Here is an 18,793-nt window from a genome sequence, read left to right as displayed (position 1 = left end):
CCTACACCGTAGAACAAGCATAGGCAAACTTTGGCCCTCCAGGTGGTTTGGACTTCCAACTTCCAGAAATCCCAGCCATCTTACTGGCTGTTAGGAATTGTGGGAGTTGAAGTCCAAAAAACCTGGAAGGCTGAAGTTTACCCATGCCTGCTGTAGAGTGAATGCAGCTTGAGTTGACCCCACTTGAACTGCCAAGGCTCAATGCAGTGGAATCTTATGAGCTGCAGTTTTACAAAGTCTTTAGCCTTCTCTAACAAGGAATGCCAGTGGTTCACCCAACTACAACTCTGATGATTCCATAGCAGTGAAAAGCGGTGTCAAACGACAGGAATCCGATAGTGCCCATGCACCTTTATGTCAACTAGCTCGGCCACTTTCCCAGCCTGTCTCTATCGGCCAATGGGCTGCTTCCTCGCCCAAGCCGGCGCTAGAATGGGGAAGTCGCTGCGCTTTTGGTCCCGTCCGCGCAAAATGTTTTTACTTTCGCTTCCTCCTCCCTCTTCGCCTCCAGGGACCGAAGAAGCTAGTCTGGGAACAGGTAAGGGTCGGGGGGACTCCGCTGGCTTCCTCCCCTTCTGCACCCACCAGCTGGAAGGCTGATCTACTGGTCGCTTTGCTTTCTGCCTTGGCTCTGTTACTGAAAACTGAATTGTGTTTGCCTCGTCCTCTTCCTCCTCTGCTTGGAACTTGTCTCAGAATTGGGTTGGATTAGTTCTACTGCCTTGCCTTCTTTTTTTCAACTAGTCACACACTCTTAGCCACAAGGGAAAACAAGGGTAAACTTCCCTTGCCAAGAAGACCTGTGAGAGGTTCGTCCTGGATCACTACTACAGGTAAAGGTTTTCCTCGGACTTTAAGTCTAGTCGTGTCTGACTCTGAGGGTTGGTGCTCATCTCCATTTCTAAACCAAAGAGCCAGCATTGTCCATAGACGCCTCCAAAGTCATGTGGCCGGCATGACTGCATGAAGCGCCATTTCCTTCCTGTCGGAGCGGTAATAATAATAATAATAATAATAATAATAATAAAACTTTATTTATACCCCGCCACCATCTCCCCAAAGGGACTCGGGGCGGCTTACATGGGGCCCTGCCCAGGACAATACAGTATAAAACAACATAAAAACAACATATCAAAATACAATTAACCAACACAACTAATAAAATATACAGTATAACACAAAGTCAAGAAGCAATCTAACAGGGGTGAGCCGCATGAACACTAAATTAAAAAAAAAACTCGGGGTGAGAAAGGGGTCAAATAGAAAACCTCAGGGGACAGGGACATCAGATAGAAAAACAGTCTAGAGGATCAATGTTGAGGGGAGTAACAGAAGAGCAGTTACTCTCCGAAGGCACATCAGAATAGCCATGTTTTTAACTCTTTCCTAAAGGCTAAAAGAGTGGGGGCTTGCCTAATTTCACTGGGCAGTGAGTACCTATTGATCTACTCACATTTGCATGTTTTCAAACTGCTAGGTTGGCAGAAACTGGGGCTAACAGCAAGAGCTCACTCTGCTCTCTGGATTAGAACTGCTGATCTTTTGATCATAACAACTAATATATCTTGAAATAACCACAGCCTCCTGATTCCATAGTACTGAGCTGTCTTCTCTGCTCAGACCTGGATTTACCTTCTGAGTCTGCATATCTCCTCATCCTAACTCAGTCTTACACCTGGCAAAAGCCAGTCCTGCCATTAGGTAAAAGCAAGGTGTTTTCCTTATTCAGCAGATACCAAAGGTAGGGAGTGAAGGGGAGACATTCTGCGGTCAGAGCCGTTCATGCTACATAGCATACTTGTGCCCAGAACAAGTGGCACACACTGTCCTAATGCCAATGTTGGTTCAATTGCCAGTCAGTTTATCTTGTAAACACAGAAGTGGGAAGAATTTCGTTCTCCTTGACCACAAGAAGCAAATTCTTCTGCCTTGAGCCTATAGTGGGCAGCAGCATAGAAAAGTATACCACTGCTATCACTGACATAGAAATTCCTCATCTTTTTTTAATTCAAAGGATCCTGTGACTGTCCTGGTAGGTCAATGACATTGCAATCAGACTATTGCAAACAGACTATTTTTCTGTGTTGCTTGGTTGATTTATTGATCTTCCCATTCCCTAATCAAAAAGACTGCATTTCTGTATTTACTACCTTTGATCTGAGTAGACTCATGCAATCCATTTCAAAGCAAACAATGTGGATTGTCTGATTTGATAATCTGGATTATATGGCAGTGTAGAAGGGCCCTATATGTTTCTTTGGGGACTAATGAGATATCTGTAGAAAGCCTGCAGCAAGGAGGGCATAAAAACAGCTGCTTCTGCCAGTGCCAGCATTACTAGTCCTGACAAAATGAGGCAGCCACTCTAGGCAGTCATTTCTGAGTGTTATGAAAGGTGAGAAAATTGATCATTATTCAATTTGCTGCTGTATTATTGGGTTTCCATGGCATTGATTCCATGGCATTGGTAGTTAAAGTGCTGCCAAATACAGTGTAGATGCATCTCAACTTTGTATGTTTTTTGTTTTGGCATCTAGTGCTTAGGGGAATTTAGGGGAAAGGTTAGGGACCATTTAATCCAAATATTTTGAGCTCCATTTCCCAGAATGAGACAATTATAAGGACTTGGAGTAGTTGTGATAGAAGATATCTGGAAAAATAAAGTTTATAAGTTCTGACAAAGGAGGAAACGGTGAGGATCATCCTAACCATGGTGTGCTTCACAACCACTCCTTATGCATTCACAACCACTCCAATCTCCAGGCACCACTTTTCTCTCACTGGTAACCTCTGAATATGTGTTAACTGATTTCCCCTTAACTACAGGGTAATCACTCCAGGTTATTTTGGAAGCAAGCCTTTTAAATACAAACACATTCAGAACCCATTTGATTTCCTATTAGTGTACTTCTCATTCTGAGAATTAAGCCCTACCCTCTGTGTCCTTTGGTTATAGAAGACCAAAACAAAAAGTGAAATAGAAAGATAAGAAGTTGAGTCAGGCAGTTAACCCACAACCATGAAATGGGAGGAGTGATTAGTGGTGTGGCTTTGTAGAGCTGAGTCCCACTTGCATTTTGGATTTGAAGCTAATGAGCAGAGAGAGAGAGAGAAAAGGAAAAAAAATAACAATGTTATTACAAAATAATTTTGAAAAATGTACAGTAGCCATAGGGTAGCGATTTCTTTTGTCTCCCAAACATAACATAAACAGTCTTTCTATTTTAGGGCAATTTCTTACTTTCCTCCACCTCTTTACCATCACTCCTTGTATCGCATAGGATATTGAGAAGGGGTGGGGGGACAAAGCTCAATTCAAAATGGTATTTTTGTCTTCTAGGAGGAGCTAAATTTATCTTGTCAGAGGCCATCAGCATCAGGCTTGCCGCAGGATGGGAACCAAAAATACTAAACCGTAAGTTAACCAATTGATTTTACATAATAAAGCACCAGAGTAACCAGATCTGACCAAAAAGCAAACCCTTACTGTTTTCTGGTTTTCATCTGTGAAATGTTAAGAAGGTATGTGAAACAAGGAGCATTAGAACAATTGATTGGAAGGTCTGAGTTTAGTGGTTGGGTTGATATAATTGCATTGTAAATCCCATCAGCCCTAACAAGGATAGCCAATGTTAAGGACTGTAGAACAAAACCTCTGGAGAACCACAATGATATAATCCATGTCGTTGTGCCTTCTTCTCCTTTCCTGTCCTAGAGTGAGAAGATAAATGGAGGTTAGAATCAAAAAGAGTAATTCAGTTGGACTTGCAACTGAATAAACCTCCTGCATAAAGTTGGAATGTAATTTAAATTGTGATCTACAGCCACATATGAAATTCTCCGTTGGTTTGCCTATTTCAGATATGTTGAATGGTGGGACTTTTGAATGGTGATGGGCTCCAGCTTCCATCATCTGAAACACTGTTTGTGTCTGAAGCTGATTTGGAATAGAATCCATCAACATCTGGAGGCTTTCCCTTTTCTAACTTGGTTTTCTCGGTATGCTTAGCAGACCAGAGTCATCAGCCATCCCTGCAAAGACATCTTCAGGAGGTATTATCCAGAACTTGAAGGAAGATATCATGTGTTCCATCTGCTTGGAAACCTTTGAAGACCCTGTTACCATTGACTGTGGACACAATTTCTGCAGAGGATGTTTGTCTGCTCACTGGAGTGGATACTCTTACCACGGATACCTTTGTCCTGAATGCCGTCATCCCTGCAGCCCTGAGAGAATGAAATCTGACATACGGCTGAGGAGCTTGGTGGAAAAAATTGGACAGATGCCTCTGCTAAAGTTGGTAGACAAAGAATCAGGGAGAGCAGATGTGGAGGTATGGATCCCACCATACACAGTGTCCAGTTGTTTCTATAACATTCACTCAAAATGGGAGAGCAATAGCATCATTTAATGCACTGCTTGGAAAGCTATTGTATTGGATCCATGCATGGCCACACTCTTGCTTTTTAATTATAACTATTATAACTATAACTATTTATTTTATTGACTTCTTCTCTGTGTTAACTATCCTTAGATTAAGTTACGAAGCTAGCTCAGACCTTAGAAAAATTAACATTTTGCACTATGACTACCAGAATCCCTTAGCCAGACATCTGTAATCCAAATAAAGCAATTTTTCAAGGGTTGACTGACTCTACCTAGGTGGTATAGGACGGGTTCTAATCTAACAGAGTTCATTCTTTTTCAGGAGGTTCCAACAACTCCATTGCAGTTGAAGCAACCAGTGCAGCTTGTGGGTTTGGATGAGAATGGAGACATTTGCCTGGATGGAGAGGCCTTGAGCCATTGCTTGGAGCAGGAGCAGGTGAAAGATGCTCATGTTTGCCTGGTTTCCATCCTGGGAGAGCAACGCCGTGGCAAATCGTTCCTGCTGAATTTTCTCCTCAGGCGCTTCCAAAATCTGGTGAGAATCAGAGGTCAGAGGTCTGAAAGATGTATCTTTGTATGGATGGGTAAGAATGTGAGAGGCAGGATAGATGATCCAGGCTAGAAAAAAATGCAAGTAACGCAAGTCCCTGAAATGATAATGATCTCTTCTGTTGGCACTAATCACTCCACCCACAACTCACTGAGCTGCAAAGTATAGAAAACTAGAAGGAACTTCTGAAAATTGAAATAACTTTTCCTTACAGTTATCATGCCTTGTCCAACCATCTCCCCTATCCTGGTCTGTAAAGTTGTTCTTGCTTTCACACTGGGTCCTTGTCCTCTACACTTGTTGGCAGGTGGCTGAAGATGATTCATGGATGGGCCAAGAAAATGATCCACTGACTGGATTTGATTGGCGCCCAGGAGCTGTCAGCACAACTAAAGGGGTCTGGATATGGAATCAGCCATTTTGGGTGCCTACCGAACATGGAAAGGTGAAAAAGTTGGAGCAGAGGTGCTCACCTTATGTGGAAGTGGGAAGAAGGTAGCTTAGGATTCACTGATAGATATCAGATGGATCTGAAGTAGATCAGCAAGAATTTCTGATGGCAATTTTTTACTGATTGGAACAATAAAATGACCCACCTTCCTCAGATAATATTGAACAAAGCTGTGGGAGAATAAGACAGCTTGGTGTTAATTCTCATCAAGTTGACTTTGACTTGAGGGTAACTAATCGAACTCTATGAATGAGAAATCTCCAAGAGATGCTGTTATTAAGAACCCTACTCTGTTTTTGTAAATTCAGAGCTGTGAATTTACTGATTTTAACAAATCCACTTATAGTGTGGTCTTCCTCTTTTTCTACCTCCCTTAAACTTCTCACCTTTGACCATGGTATATCAAGCTTTATTGCCCTTTAGTTTTAACTTCTAAGGAATTCTCCAAGATGCTGAACTTTATTTGGGGCTGTTTCACTGCAGCACTGACATGAAAGCTGCCAACAAGCTCCATTCTCTTCAAAGATTCATAATGGATGTTTGATCTCCTAATTCTTTACTTCAGTATTGTGATTTCCTCTATTTTTTTTCATCATTTTTAAATGTATTTGTTATGCAATGCTTTTGACACGAAATAAATAAACTTCAATATTGATGTCTTTTGCAGCTAGCTCTAGTCAGCAAATCTTGAGATTTTTATTAAACCCTTTTCATCACTGAAACCAGACAAGATTTCCCTAGCCTTCACATCTCTGTCCAGAAATAGATGCATTGTAACCTGTTTGCCAAACTGATCCTTTTGTCTGTTATACAATTATGCCTCTTTTTGGAATTCATTACATTTCTCCTCCTCCATCCACTCCTCAATTCCCTCCAAGGTAGCTGTATTCTTGATAGACACTGAGGGTTCCATGGACTTGGAGAGAAGCAAGGAAGCTGGTGTCAAGCTCTCTGCTTTCTCCATGCTGCTCAGCTCATACCAGGTGGGTTCTTGCTAAACTCCTTCTGGCTTTATTCTCCCTTATACTACATCAAAATACACACTAAGCCTCTATATATTTTACTTCTAACACCTTTCTTGTCTGTTCCATTATTTCCTAGATATTGAATTTGGTCACCACGATGAAGGATACCGACCTGGAATACCTGGACGTAAGTTGTTATGGTTAGAACATGAGGTCTGAACATTTGGGGCTCCAAAAGTTTTGGATTTTAAGTCTCATAATCCCAAAACTGGAATTTAATTCCTATAATGAATGATGCTCTGTTGAGCAAATTGGAGTGGAAGTCCAAAATATTTGGAGGCCAAACATTTCCCACTGCTGATTTGGGAGGAAAACTATGAATCACCTAGGGAAGGATGTGCAAAATAGAAAATTGATGCAGTGATAGAAAAACCAAGCTCAGTCTATATTGGCTACAAAGAGAGGCAAGAATTAAGAACCCAAGTGCCTGGTTTATCTGACTTCTAGAGAATGGGAAAGTGAATGTATTGCATTACACGATAAAGATTATTAAAGTCTAAGATTATTTTGATTATTCAGATTATTAACTTTCACTGCATAAATATCAGCAAATCAACCAAACAATCCAAATAAGATACAGGGGCCTACAAGCACAGAGTTAGCACATTGCCAGCAGAAGCAGAGGAAAGCCCCCAACCCTTAGAATTTTGCAAGGGGAAAACAACTCACTTAAGCTTCATTGAAGGGAGAGTAGATCTCATGTGCCTTAGTACAGTTGAAAATTTGTTTCTTAGTTACACTTGCCTCCTGACTTTTCTCCTGTTTATTTGAGGTAGAAGAAATGGCTTTTCCCCACATTTTTCCTCAAAACAACTTTGTGAGAATGGCTTGGCTGAAAGAGAGTTGTGAGTGGACCAAACAATATCATAAGAATAAAAGTCATCCAATCTCATTTTGGCTCCTACCCAGTGTCACTGTGTCTGAGTGGGGAGACGATTTGAAGAGTTGGGGCAAGGTTTAGGCTGAGTGAAACAATTCCCCTCGCTAACCAGACTTACTTTCCACCTCTTATGCCCACCCAGATGTTCGTGTATGTAGCCGAGAAAGTGGGACGTATTTTCAAGTTAAACCCCACTCAGGTAACAAGCGTCAACTGTTCGGCTTCCTTCTCTTTCCAGTCACGTTATGTTCTGCTTTCCTCCTCCCACGATCACCATCCTGTTCAGGCCTTCTGTCTCGCCGAGCCATGAAAAAGCCCTTTTGTCTCCTGGACCCCAGTCTCTGCTCGCTAGCTGACTCTTTGAGCTCTGTACTCCTCTGCCTAGCACCCACATCTCTCTTTTTTTTCTGTTCTCTCTCTCCCTCCGTCTCTTTCCTTCTCTTGTACAGGTGCCAATAAAGTTACTCTGCACCCTCTGTTTGTTCCTGCATTATTGATCTCTCTACATGCATCTTTAATCACTGGGAAAGGATTATAAGCCTCGGATACTCCATTTTATGAAAAAAAGCGAGGGGAGACTGCTAAATGGCTGTGTGCTGCACTCACAGGTCAACTCGCCTGTTTGAGAAACTGAGCTCTGAAATACTGAGAGACCCAAATATTGTCTAGTTCCACTAAGCAAGCAAAATAGCTAAGCAAGGTGCCAACCTTTCAGACAAATGTTACTTTAATAGTACTAGATGGTAAATGCTAATAGTATGTTAATAGTAAAATGCTAAGAACCTTGAGTCTTAATAGCTTGCCAAAGAAATTGAAAATCCAAATAAGTTTTACAATTCTGCAGTAGGGATAGTAGAGAGATGTGAAAATATTCCAAAAATAGATGAAAAAAATGGTTTAACAATTATCAGGAAAGCAGATCTTAGACAGGTGAGAATCTTTGCAGTTCATGACCTTTTCTTCTCCAAAATACACATGCTTTTTTTTTTTTTTTTTTTGCTCAGAAAGTGCTTTTTTGTGCAGGAAAACTTTTTTTAACTAACATGCAATTTTCTGCACAGAAAATGCTTATTTCTATACAGAAAATGCAATTTTCTGCACCAGAAAAGCACATTCATTTTTTTTGCATGGAATCGTTCTTGAAGGTTGAAGGGTCTTTGAAAACTGCAGATTATTCTTTGTAGTAAAAAGACAAATTGTAAAAAAAAATCTTATTGCATGTAAGAAAGAATTTACAAATCACATCCCTACTCTTGAGCAATCAGTCAATAAGAAGCATCTCTGTGTATATTCACTTGCTGTATGAATTCACACCCATGATGGAAAACATCTTGGTAGGTTCGGGCTGCAATTCTATCCAATATAACTCAAAAATAAGTAGATGAACATAGGAAAACTACAAAATGTGCACAACACTATGTATTTTTATCCACGGCTAAAGTGCACACTTTATAGGCTTGTAAGTTATGAAGATGCAAGTGTATCTAGCTGCTGTCATATATGTTTATTTTATTTAGTTAATTAATTGTATTAAAGAAACCCTTATCCCCTATGGGTCTCAGAGCTTATAACGAATTAAACTGAAGCACAGCTAAAATCTTACTACACAGAAGCTTAAAACAACAGTTAAATTAACAATCTTATTAGAGGCACTGACAATTTGAAATACAAATAAAAAACAAAATTGTTTCTAGCTTTGAGGTTTTGGATAGGAAGAGTACCCAGTTGGTACAAGGGACTGGAAGTTATTGTGAAGGCTAAGCCATCGTCTCCAGAAGTCCTGATTTGATAGACACAATCCATGTTAATCCTCTGTTGTCCCACAGTTACTTTTAAAATGTCTGAGCTTCTCTTTCGGTTTCCCACTTGCCTCTCTTTGACCTCAGTCTACTGCAATTGCTACAAACCAAGTAAAGTACAGAAGTAGTTTGCACTTATTTAACTCACCTGGGTGGAGGGGGAAGGAATGGGTAGAGTTTTGTTCTTCCCACTAGGTTCAGGCAAAAGCAAAGTGGTGTGGCCTCTCCTAGCTTTCATGCTTTTCCTAATTAATACTTTTGTTGTTTTGACTACATTCTGATGTTGTTTGGCTATACCTGTCCAGGTTTTCATCTGTCGGGTATAATTATGTAAATTATGTAAATGGGCCCTAAGAGCAAAGAGGCAGAATGAAATTAAATTACAGTTTCTCAGAGCCCTGCAGAGTGTCTTGTCTCCTTGTTGCAGCAACTGGATGTCCTGGTGCGTGATTGGTTCTTTCCACCCCAATATGGACTGCAAGAAGGCCATAAATACCTTCAAGAGGTCATAGAGGTAAGATGGGTAACTGGGACATTGGCCAGAATCCTGTTGCATATTTTCACCTTTGAAAGCAGACGTATAACTGCAGGAATTAGAATTGGCCAGTTCCAGTAAATGGGCTGTTGTTACATTACTATGTAGGTGAGCTGTCAAAGTATCCAATGCAAAGCTGAAGTGATATACTGTGGAATCAGTGTGCTAGAGTGTCTGAACATTGAGAGACTAGAAGAAGAATGGTTGTAATGTTAGTTTATCCTTCAACTATCGTCAATCCTGACACTCCTAATGAATTCTCTGTCATCCCACTTTTTCAGCTGCCTTTTAAATAGTCCAGTTTCTCTCCCTCCTTCTAATGTTACCCTTTCGTCCAAAGCTTAATTCAGTTGTTTCAGACAGAGTTCAAAGTGCCTAACTAGTTTGTAATTAATTGACTCAGCAGACAGAAGAGAAAAGGAAGGGATGGTATTGTGCCCTTCCCTGTAGACCAGGCATGGGCAAACCCAGGCCTACAGGCTGGATGCGGCCCCTTGTTCTCTTCCCTCCGGCCCTTGTCTGCCTTGGCGGCCTGATGTGTTACCGGACTGAGAGGAGGGCCGAGGGAGAGAAGCATGGCTACATTCTTTCCTAGCTTGTGTGTCCTTCCTCATTCATATCATCTGCCTTCTTGATCAGATAGCAATGTTAATTACTTTGTCACATGTGTCCCGTTTTTCATCTGTGAAATGTTGGATATGTAGTTTTTCTAAAATGGCTGGATCTAATTCTCTTTATACCCCTTTCACAACAGAAGCTGAAATGTCAGCCAGGCAAGCACCCACATGCCTTGGGGGCCCTCATGAATGTCAGCACACGCTGTTACCTGATGCCTTTCCCAGGCAAAAAATTGGTGAAAGGAACTGGGGGCACTCTTGCAGGTCAGAATCTTTCCATAATTCCTTCTCAATGCCCTGCTCCCCATGTGTATGTACAGGGGGTGTGCTTTTGAATAAGTTATAACCTATGACAACCCCATGAATTCTTCAGAAGGTTTTCTTGGGCAAGGAGTATTGGTTGCGCCTATAGCACCTAATATTCATTTGCTGCCTCCATTCTAAGTACCAGTCAGGGCTCTACTTAGCTTCCAAAATCAGATGGAAGCTAGTGCTTTTAGGATAAATAGTTCTTGCATATTAGTTCTTATGTGGGAGACCACCAATGAATACTGGGTTCCAGGTAATGCTTTTCATAGGAAAGACCTGGCAAAGCCACCTCTGAGTATTCATTACCTAAGAAAACCCTATGAAATGTATGGAATTACCACAGTTCCACAGGTGACTTGAAGGGACATATATAAACACATATTATGTATCGACAGAGGCTGTTGCTTCATTCTTCCACTAGATGGAGCTTCGATTCCATAAAACTCATGGGAGGCTTTTGCTTATTTGTTTCTTAAGTGCAAGTTTCAAAAACGCTTAGAAACTTATTATTCCAATTGAATTGAGATCAGACCTCCTAGAGCTTTTTGATCCTTTGGGGTCTACCATATGCAATTCCCACTTCGACAAATATTAGGACGTTCATTTTTTTTTCTGTGTTAGGTGTTCTTCCTTGTTAAAAGGCAAATGTAGTGGGCTTTGAGTCAATTGTTGATATGCCCACATTACAAGTAGATATGTGCAGAAAACGCTGACAGAGAAATGTCATATTGAGTAGAGGTTCTGCAGAAGACATGTTTAACTCACTTCCCTGGGCTGTTTTCCTAGACTTATTGCCCCTCCCTTGAACACATTATTAGCTGTAGGTTTAGTGCAGATATAAGCATTTTTCAACTGGCACAAAGAGAGTGATTAAGATTCAGAAATGAATCTAAGGAGACCTACCAAACAAAGAAGAAAACATTACCAGTCCAAGTATATTTTGCTAATTCATTCCTTTTCAATTTGCAACATTATTTTTATCTGTTTCTGTTGATGAAATGAGAGATTTTCAGAGCTCTGCAAAGAGGATCTCCCTTCACTCAGATTAGCTGCATTACTGCCAGTGGCCATCAAGGGGAGCAGCTGTACAGGTGATGTTACCTATACCATTCCTTTGCCTCAACTGTTTGACTATCATATTTCTTCCAGACATGGATGATGATTTTAGGGAATGCCTAAAGGATTATGGAAATGGAATCGCCAGATCATCAGGAATGCATGTCAAGAGAAATGAAGAAGGGACAGCCCTCACAGGTGCAGAGCTTGCATCCAAGATCAAGGTGAGAGATCCATAATGAAAGCTGTGATTCAAGGGGGAAAGCCTGGATGGTAACGCTTGTTGAATTTCTACCCATGTCAATGCTCTTACTGGACAGAAAAGAGATGACAGAGAAAGAGAAAAGCAAAGAAATTATAAGACATGGTTTGGCAAATATGCAGAAAAGTTTGGAAAACATGTTGTCAATTGTCTTCCACCCATGATCTGGTGGGCTTCGGTGTCTTTGGCAGTTTTGATGCCGTTAAACAGTCAGGTGAGGTTTTATGGACATTGATCTGCCAGATTGGAACAACCATCTACTGAAGGCACATCTCTAGGGTCTTCTTGATAAACTGGCAGCTCTTTCTAGTTCCGTTTTGCCAGATTGCATGCAGTGCAAAATAAGTCCAGTTGAAAGATCCATTGTTTTGTGTAATTTTTGACTATTCAAAGAAGGGCAATCTAGAGAAGGGCTACTACACAAACTAAAGCAGCTTCACTCTGGGCACAGAGTAGTGGTAAGATGTTAGAGGACAGAGCTGTGTGTTGTAATCTATAGTATGCCCACTAATTTCAACCCTTTTCACATTATAGTTGGCCCTCCACATTTGTGCGTTTATAACTTTTGCATATTTATTTATCATGGTATCTCTAGGAATTTGTGGGCCCTCCAGTGCAACTCTGTGGTCAACTCTTTTCTTGAAGTTGCCCATAGAATTATGATGGAGAACTAGAGAGAATATATCTCTAGAAATCTCAGTTCTTCCATCACAGTTATATGGTCAACTTTCAGTTGGAGGACCCAGGTTCCATAAATGAAATCTTTTGATCCTCCAAAGCAATTCTGTGGCCAACTTTCAGCAGAAGCTAACCACAGAATCCTATTAGAAGACCTAGAAATTCATAGAAAGACGTTCTCTCAGGCAAAAAACCCCCAAAAATTCTATGTTCACAGTTGTTGATTTTCACAGTGGCCATACACTCCTAATTCCAGTGAATGTGGTGGGCTGAAGATTTCATAAAATCTTCAGAATGCTCTTTCCGAGAACTGCCATGCCATAGGAGTCCATAGGATGCAACAGCTGCAGCAGTGAACATGGTTGTTGAACTGATGTACAGTAGAGCATGTAAAAGACCTCATGCTTGAGTTGGTGGGTGCAGTCCTATTATCAGTGGTGAAACAACTGCAGAGTTGTTGATTTCCATCTGAAAATTTGGACCTGCCAGATATTTGCTGGGTGGATGTAAAAATGGTCCTTTGGGAAACTAGCAGATTACTTGCATTTACTCTCTCTACGTTCAGGCTGAACATGGCCTGGTTATTCCACATACCTTTTCTGCCAACCAGAATTTGGGAACAATGAACCCTTCCCTCCTTTGTAGAGTTGTGAAAGGGAAGAATAGCATGTTGAGCCTTGTCAAGGCCTGGCACACCAACGCAGCTGAATGGTGTTATTGACTCCTTTCATCATGTCAAGTACTATGATGAATCTGACAAGGCCTAGCCTACCTCCTTGACTGGAGATCTGCTGCCTAATTCAGATTATTTATGGGACTTGGCAACAATCCCTACACCTATTTCACTTCTACTGCATTCGTAGTAATGGGATGACTTTCCTTCTTAAGTGTGTATGTTCATATGCACATTTGTGTGTATATATGTGAGAGTGGTGCTTCCCAGATATTTCATGGTGTTGGTTTATTAATTATTAAGTTTCAACTTTTGAGAACCTTTAGGGAGCATTTTTAGTATTAGAAATAAGGATATAGAGATGTGTTTTTTATGTAAATAAATAAGTTTTGAATATCGTGGAATTAACTGTAGCAGTGTGTGTATGTCTATCTGTGTTGTGGATGTATAGTACTGGTACTGTGTAGTTCTGAGCTTGTTTCTGCATACAGTATGCCCTCTAGATTTACAGATTTGACTTTTGTGGATTTGATTATTTGCAGGTTTTATTATTATATTCTCTAGGGACTTCATCACAAGGAACGAGGGAAAGCGGGAGAAAGGGCGGAATTTCATGGGGTTCTGTCTTTAAAGAAAATGAAGAATTTACTCACTCCCATCACACTAAGATAGCCTCCTCCAGCTTCTAACTCAGCCATCTGCTGAATTCCCATCACATGGATACCAGCACACTTTTTTAAACAGTCATCCTTTAAGGCAGCACTGCCATCAATGCCCTTCCACTGAAACATATTTAATGCACCTTTCTTAAGGTGGCATTTTCCATGGGGTCATTTGCATTCAAGACCCTCTCACTGAAGCAGAAGCACCTTTCTTAAGGCTGGAGTCATTTGCACTGAGATTTCCTCCCATTGCTCCCTCCAGGATGCATTCCTCAAATGTCTCTTCTGTTTCACCTTTCAGAAGTTTGCATCTGTCATGAAGCAACACCAGTTTGGCTTCACCTCAGCCACACAGGTAACTATCCCTGTCCCTCCTTATCACTTTTCACAAGGCAGCTGTTTATCCCAAATGCCTCTTTTTATGGAGCCCAACATCTCTTTGCTTGTGAATTCATTCCTCTCTTTGTTGGAGTATAACCAGTAACCTAGCAGAAACCAGGCAGATCTTGGTCTAGATGGGAAACTCTTCTACCTTGAATTCTGTCTTGGAAAGAAGATGAGATAGAAACTTATAACCCATAAAAGATTAAACTTGTGAATGAGGATTGAAATCTTCTGTTAATGTGGAAGAGTCAGTGGATCTAGGACCACCATACACAGCATGGTGATGTTTCCCGGGCAGCCTTGGAAGCTGGGTATATTTAGCCTGGAGAAGAGAAGATTACAAGGTGACATAATAGCCATGCATAAATGCTTGAAAGGATGTCATACTGAAGATGGAGCAAGCTTGTTTGCTACTGCTCCAGAGACTAGGACACAGAGTAATGGATTCAAATTACAGGAAATTCCACCTGAACTTTAGGAAGAACTTTCTGATGATAAGAACTTTTTGACAGATGAATGTGCTGCCTTGGAGTGTGGTGAAACCTCCTTCTTTGAGGTTTTTAAACAGAGGCTAGATGGCCATCTGTCAGATGTAGTTTAATTTTGTATTTCTGCATGGCAGGATGGGATTGAACTGGATGGCTCTTGGAGTCTCTTCCAACTCTATGGGGTTTTTCCCCTAAAGGGTTAACATGGCACAGGGCTGCTTTACATATCAACTATCATTTCCCCCCTTTTCGAACATCCTTTGTCATGGGAATTGAAGGCCCTTGGGAACAATGATTAACCCTCATGGGCATAGTGCCCTTTTCACTTTTCTTCTTTCGCTCTACAGATGGCCATCATTATACACAATCTAGTCACCCTGGAGGACTTGCGAGAGGAATTTGCAGAGTTCATCAGAAAGCAGGTACAAGCAAAAAGAAGGACCAGATCAAGTGAGGGATTCAAATGAAAGCCCTGGCAAAGAATAACATGAAGAATTTTGAGGACTCTACACTGGAGGAAGAAAATAGTTGACATATATAAAATAATGGGGCAGAGCATATTCTGAAGTTAGACAAATGTTGGTTGAGGTTTGGGGACCTTTCTGCCTTTTAGCCCTAAAATATTTAGTGTGATTTACTCAGACCTACCTAACCTGAATTTTCTTTCCAATATACCAGGTTGGGGAAGTCTGAGTGAATCACATTGGTTAATCATACAACCAGCATCCCTACCAACATGCTTATTTCAGTGGAGGGGATGGAAGAACATGTAAGATGGCATCCCAAATTAAGAGATATTTAAGTTCTGCAAAGCCAAAACTACAATGCATCTCACTTCTAACACACCTTTTAAGATGTGTCCCCCCCCCCCCCAATCAATATGACCATTTACTGACCAGTAGAGAACCAAAAGACACGACAGCATTCAGTTATCTTCCTATTGCTAATCCTCTAGAACTTTCCTGGAATCCTCTGGTCCTTGCCTTAGGTGTAGGAACATAGATGGACACTACTCTGCTGCCCTCCTCCACTGATTATGTTGTGGTGCTGCATTACCTTAAATGGTGTGTTAGAGGTGAGTTTGCCTGTTCAACAGATCAAGAGGAATTATAACTTCTGTACTGAACGAAAAATGATTTACATGGGGTTAACTTGGACTTAAATCACTGTAAGTCACTAACAAGATGCCAGTAATACCTTGTCACACCTGCAGGATGCCAGTTTGCAAAAGATTAACTCAACTATACTGGGCATCAACTATTGAGGGGGAAATCTGGAATGAAGAAAAGTGAGGGTGAAGTTAAGTTACACTGTGTTGTGGTACAACTGTGGTGTGGAAAAGAGATTCTTTGGAATGGTGGCAGTCTGGGAAAGGTCTCTAGAAGGTCAAATGAAATGCTATGAGGCAGAATGTCACAGCATTTTATCTGAACTTCATTCAGAGGAGAAAACTTGTCCAGGAGTTGCTTTTGACTGAGAGAGAGTGCTACCACAATGCACTGTATATCAATAGTGTCCATCTCCCCTAACCCCCACCATGACCCAATTTTGTAAACTTGTTGTTCTTTCTATATTCATTTCAGGATCAGAACACAGCCACCATGATTAAAGCCCTACGTGTGACTCCAAAATCAATGGTTCAGCGTCTTCGAAGTGAGCAACAGCAGCTGGTCCAACGGTGTGAAATGTCGCTGCAGGGAGATGAACCTGGTCGGACAGATTCCATATTGCAGTTTGAATCCCACTTGCAGGCTGATGCTAAAGTTTTCCAGGAACACTACAGCCGTCGTTACAAATCCTATGCCCTTAAAGCTGGTTTGGCCTTTGGAGTGGGTGTTATTGGATTTGCTGGTGGGGCCATTGGGGCTGGTGTGGCAGGAGCCTTCTTGGCTGCAGAAGCCATTGTATTGGGCACTGGTACAGCCACAACAGTTGCCATTGGGACCGCAGCTGGGGCAGGCACCTTAGGCCTTATTGGAGGAGGTGTGGGAGCAGGTGTAGGCAACAGTATAGGGAAGCGTAGGGTCCAGGAAGCTGAGCATGTGGGTGAAAGTGATGCCGAAGTTGAAGAACCAGAAGATAACCTGTCAGATGAGACATGTCTTATTGACCAACAGGACACACGTTAGAATTGACAAAGGTAGTTGTGTGGCTTAGATTTCCTCTAAAGACAGTTGGCAGGTGGTTCTGATGTCAATGGGTGATGAACTAGGCCTGATATACCATCTTCTGACCCTTGAACTATTAATCTCCCCTTTCCCCAGATGGTTGGGTATGGGATAGAAATATGACATGCATTCCAGAATTCATTAGAAATGTGAATTCATCAATGATAAGTGAAGGCATATCAAGGTGGTCTTCTGATGCTAAAGCTATATGTTACCTCTAAAGTTAAGTACTAAGGGAATCTCTCTTCCTTTTGTGCAACTTTCAGTGTCCTTTTCCAGGACCAGATAACCTGGAATGCCACCAGTCTTTTCTCAGGTCCCAAGTCTTTCTTGCCCACATTTCCCACCCTGAATGGTAAGCAAAGTGTAAGGTTGGATCCAGGAGCTTTCCTGCTTTGCCTGCTTATAGTATTGATTGGAAGTAAGGAAAGGCCTGATATCATTTTTTTCATTCCGAAATAGACAGTCGTAGACCTGCCTAAGACAATGCTTTATGAACTCCACAACCCGCTCAAGGCAAATAAGAATCCTGGACTACTTGACATCTTACTTCATCTCCTGCCAAAAAGGGTAGAAATAAGGAAGCTTTTCTTTTTCTCAGGGAATTCAGCTGCACATCTCTCCTTTTTAAACGCAGCTCAATATGTTACCCCCAGCCATTATATTAATTGATTCCAGACACTTGTTGATTTAGTCCTTCAAGTGTACAGTGTAGGACAAATGAGGGATGCAGTTCCAAATTCTCTTGGGTGACAGCAAAGATTGCTGAAAACTTGGCATTGTCTCATGGGAATAAAGCCTTTTCTCACAAACTCAGAGAAGCTTTTCTTAGTAGCCTCATTTGATGAACCAGATACATAGCAGGATGCAACGTATTCTAGGATAATACAGGCAGTCCCCATGTTATGAGCAAAATAGGTTCTGTTGAATTTGTATGTAAGTTGGAACAGGTCCATTTTTAAGTGTAATTCACATACACACGCGTGCACACACACACACACACACATAAGCTTTAGATAGCACAGGGAAGATTTAACATCCCTGTGATGTTTATGTTGCTATCTGTGCCCCTGTTCAGAAGAGTTCCCTCACTTTCTGTCTCTGTGAAAATTGGATTTTGAAAGATTTGGCTTGTTGTGAAAACAAAGATTGGAAATAAAGCTTCCCATGATAACACTTTCAGGAGTGACTTTCACTTCCTAGGAGTAGACATTTTTCATTTCCTATTGTCTCACCCCATTCTTAACTATGAGTTGTTTCCCTGAAATACGTCTGAGATCCCTACCTTATACCCAAGCACCTTGACTTTTGCAGCTTTTTATGATTTCTATCTGCCTTCCCAGTGTTGCTTGGGTCACCTTTCAAGAATTACAATTATTTATTTCATCTTTCAGTTGGGATTTCTTTTTTGTCTTTGACTCAAGCTGTGTTCACTGTGGTAGATCTCCACAGGAATGCTTCCAACACCACGCTACCTTCCAAGATCTAAACCCCTTTTATGAGAACATTTAAAAAGTCCATATTTTTGGGATCTTAGCCATTCCAGCACTGTAGCTCCAGGTGACTTATAGGCTTAATTGCAATGGAGAAAACCCAGATGTGAAGAAAGTGTAGTCAAAACAATCCTCTTGGCAGAACATGAGAATGCTGAATAACAGAGCTGGGAAGGGGGGGGGGGGTAACATTCAGTCTTCACTGCCATTTCTTTTAGTTTTTCTTTACCGTTTGTATAGTTGTGTTGCCCAGCCAGATGTTAAAGCACAAAGAAAGCCAAAGTCCAAAAGCAACAGTAAATGGGATAAGACTGTAGTGAATGGGGATGGCTTTCAGATTTAAACTCCAGTCCCTTACTATAATGTTGATATC

General features: G+C 41.2%; 1 protein-coding gene across 5 annotated transcripts; it reads left to right on the top strand.

Annotated features, from left to right (window-relative positions):
- The first annotated feature begins 402 nt into the window (after positions 1 to 402).
- On the top strand, positions 403 to 18,103 carry rnf112 (ring finger protein 112). Of its 5 annotated transcripts, none has more exons than XM_008117551.3 (14): positions 403 to 538; positions 3,341 to 3,415; positions 4,013 to 4,334; positions 4,710 to 4,925; positions 5,248 to 5,385; positions 6,252 to 6,374; positions 6,493 to 6,543; positions 7,439 to 7,495; positions 9,523 to 9,609; positions 10,385 to 10,511; positions 11,706 to 11,836; positions 14,189 to 14,242; positions 15,107 to 15,181; positions 16,343 to 18,103. In XM_008117551.3, exons 2-14 carry the CDS (start codon positions 3,393 to 3,395, stop codon positions 16,886 to 16,888), a joined length of 1,950 nt encoding a protein of 649 aa, XP_008115758.1. In that variant the 5' UTR covers positions 403 to 538; positions 3,341 to 3,392; the 3' UTR covers positions 16,889 to 18,103. The 5 variants fall into 5 exon arrangements, with proteins under 5 accessions (XP_008115758.1, XP_008115760.1, XP_008115756.1 ...); XM_008117553.3 differs by having other exon boundaries at positions 4,010 to 4,334; positions 6,270 to 6,374; XM_008117549.3 differs by having other exon boundaries at positions 4,010 to 4,334.
- Positions 18,104 to 18,793: the final 690 nt, after the last annotated feature.

Source organism: Anolis carolinensis, chromosome 6 (assembly GCF_035594765.1).
Source record: "Anolis carolinensis isolate JA03-04 chromosome 6, rAnoCar3.1.pri, whole genome shotgun sequence".
Lineage (NCBI taxonomy): Eukaryota > Metazoa > Chordata > Lepidosauria > Squamata > Dactyloidae > Anolis > Anolis carolinensis.
This window is presented reverse-complemented; position numbering and strand designations above follow the sequence as displayed.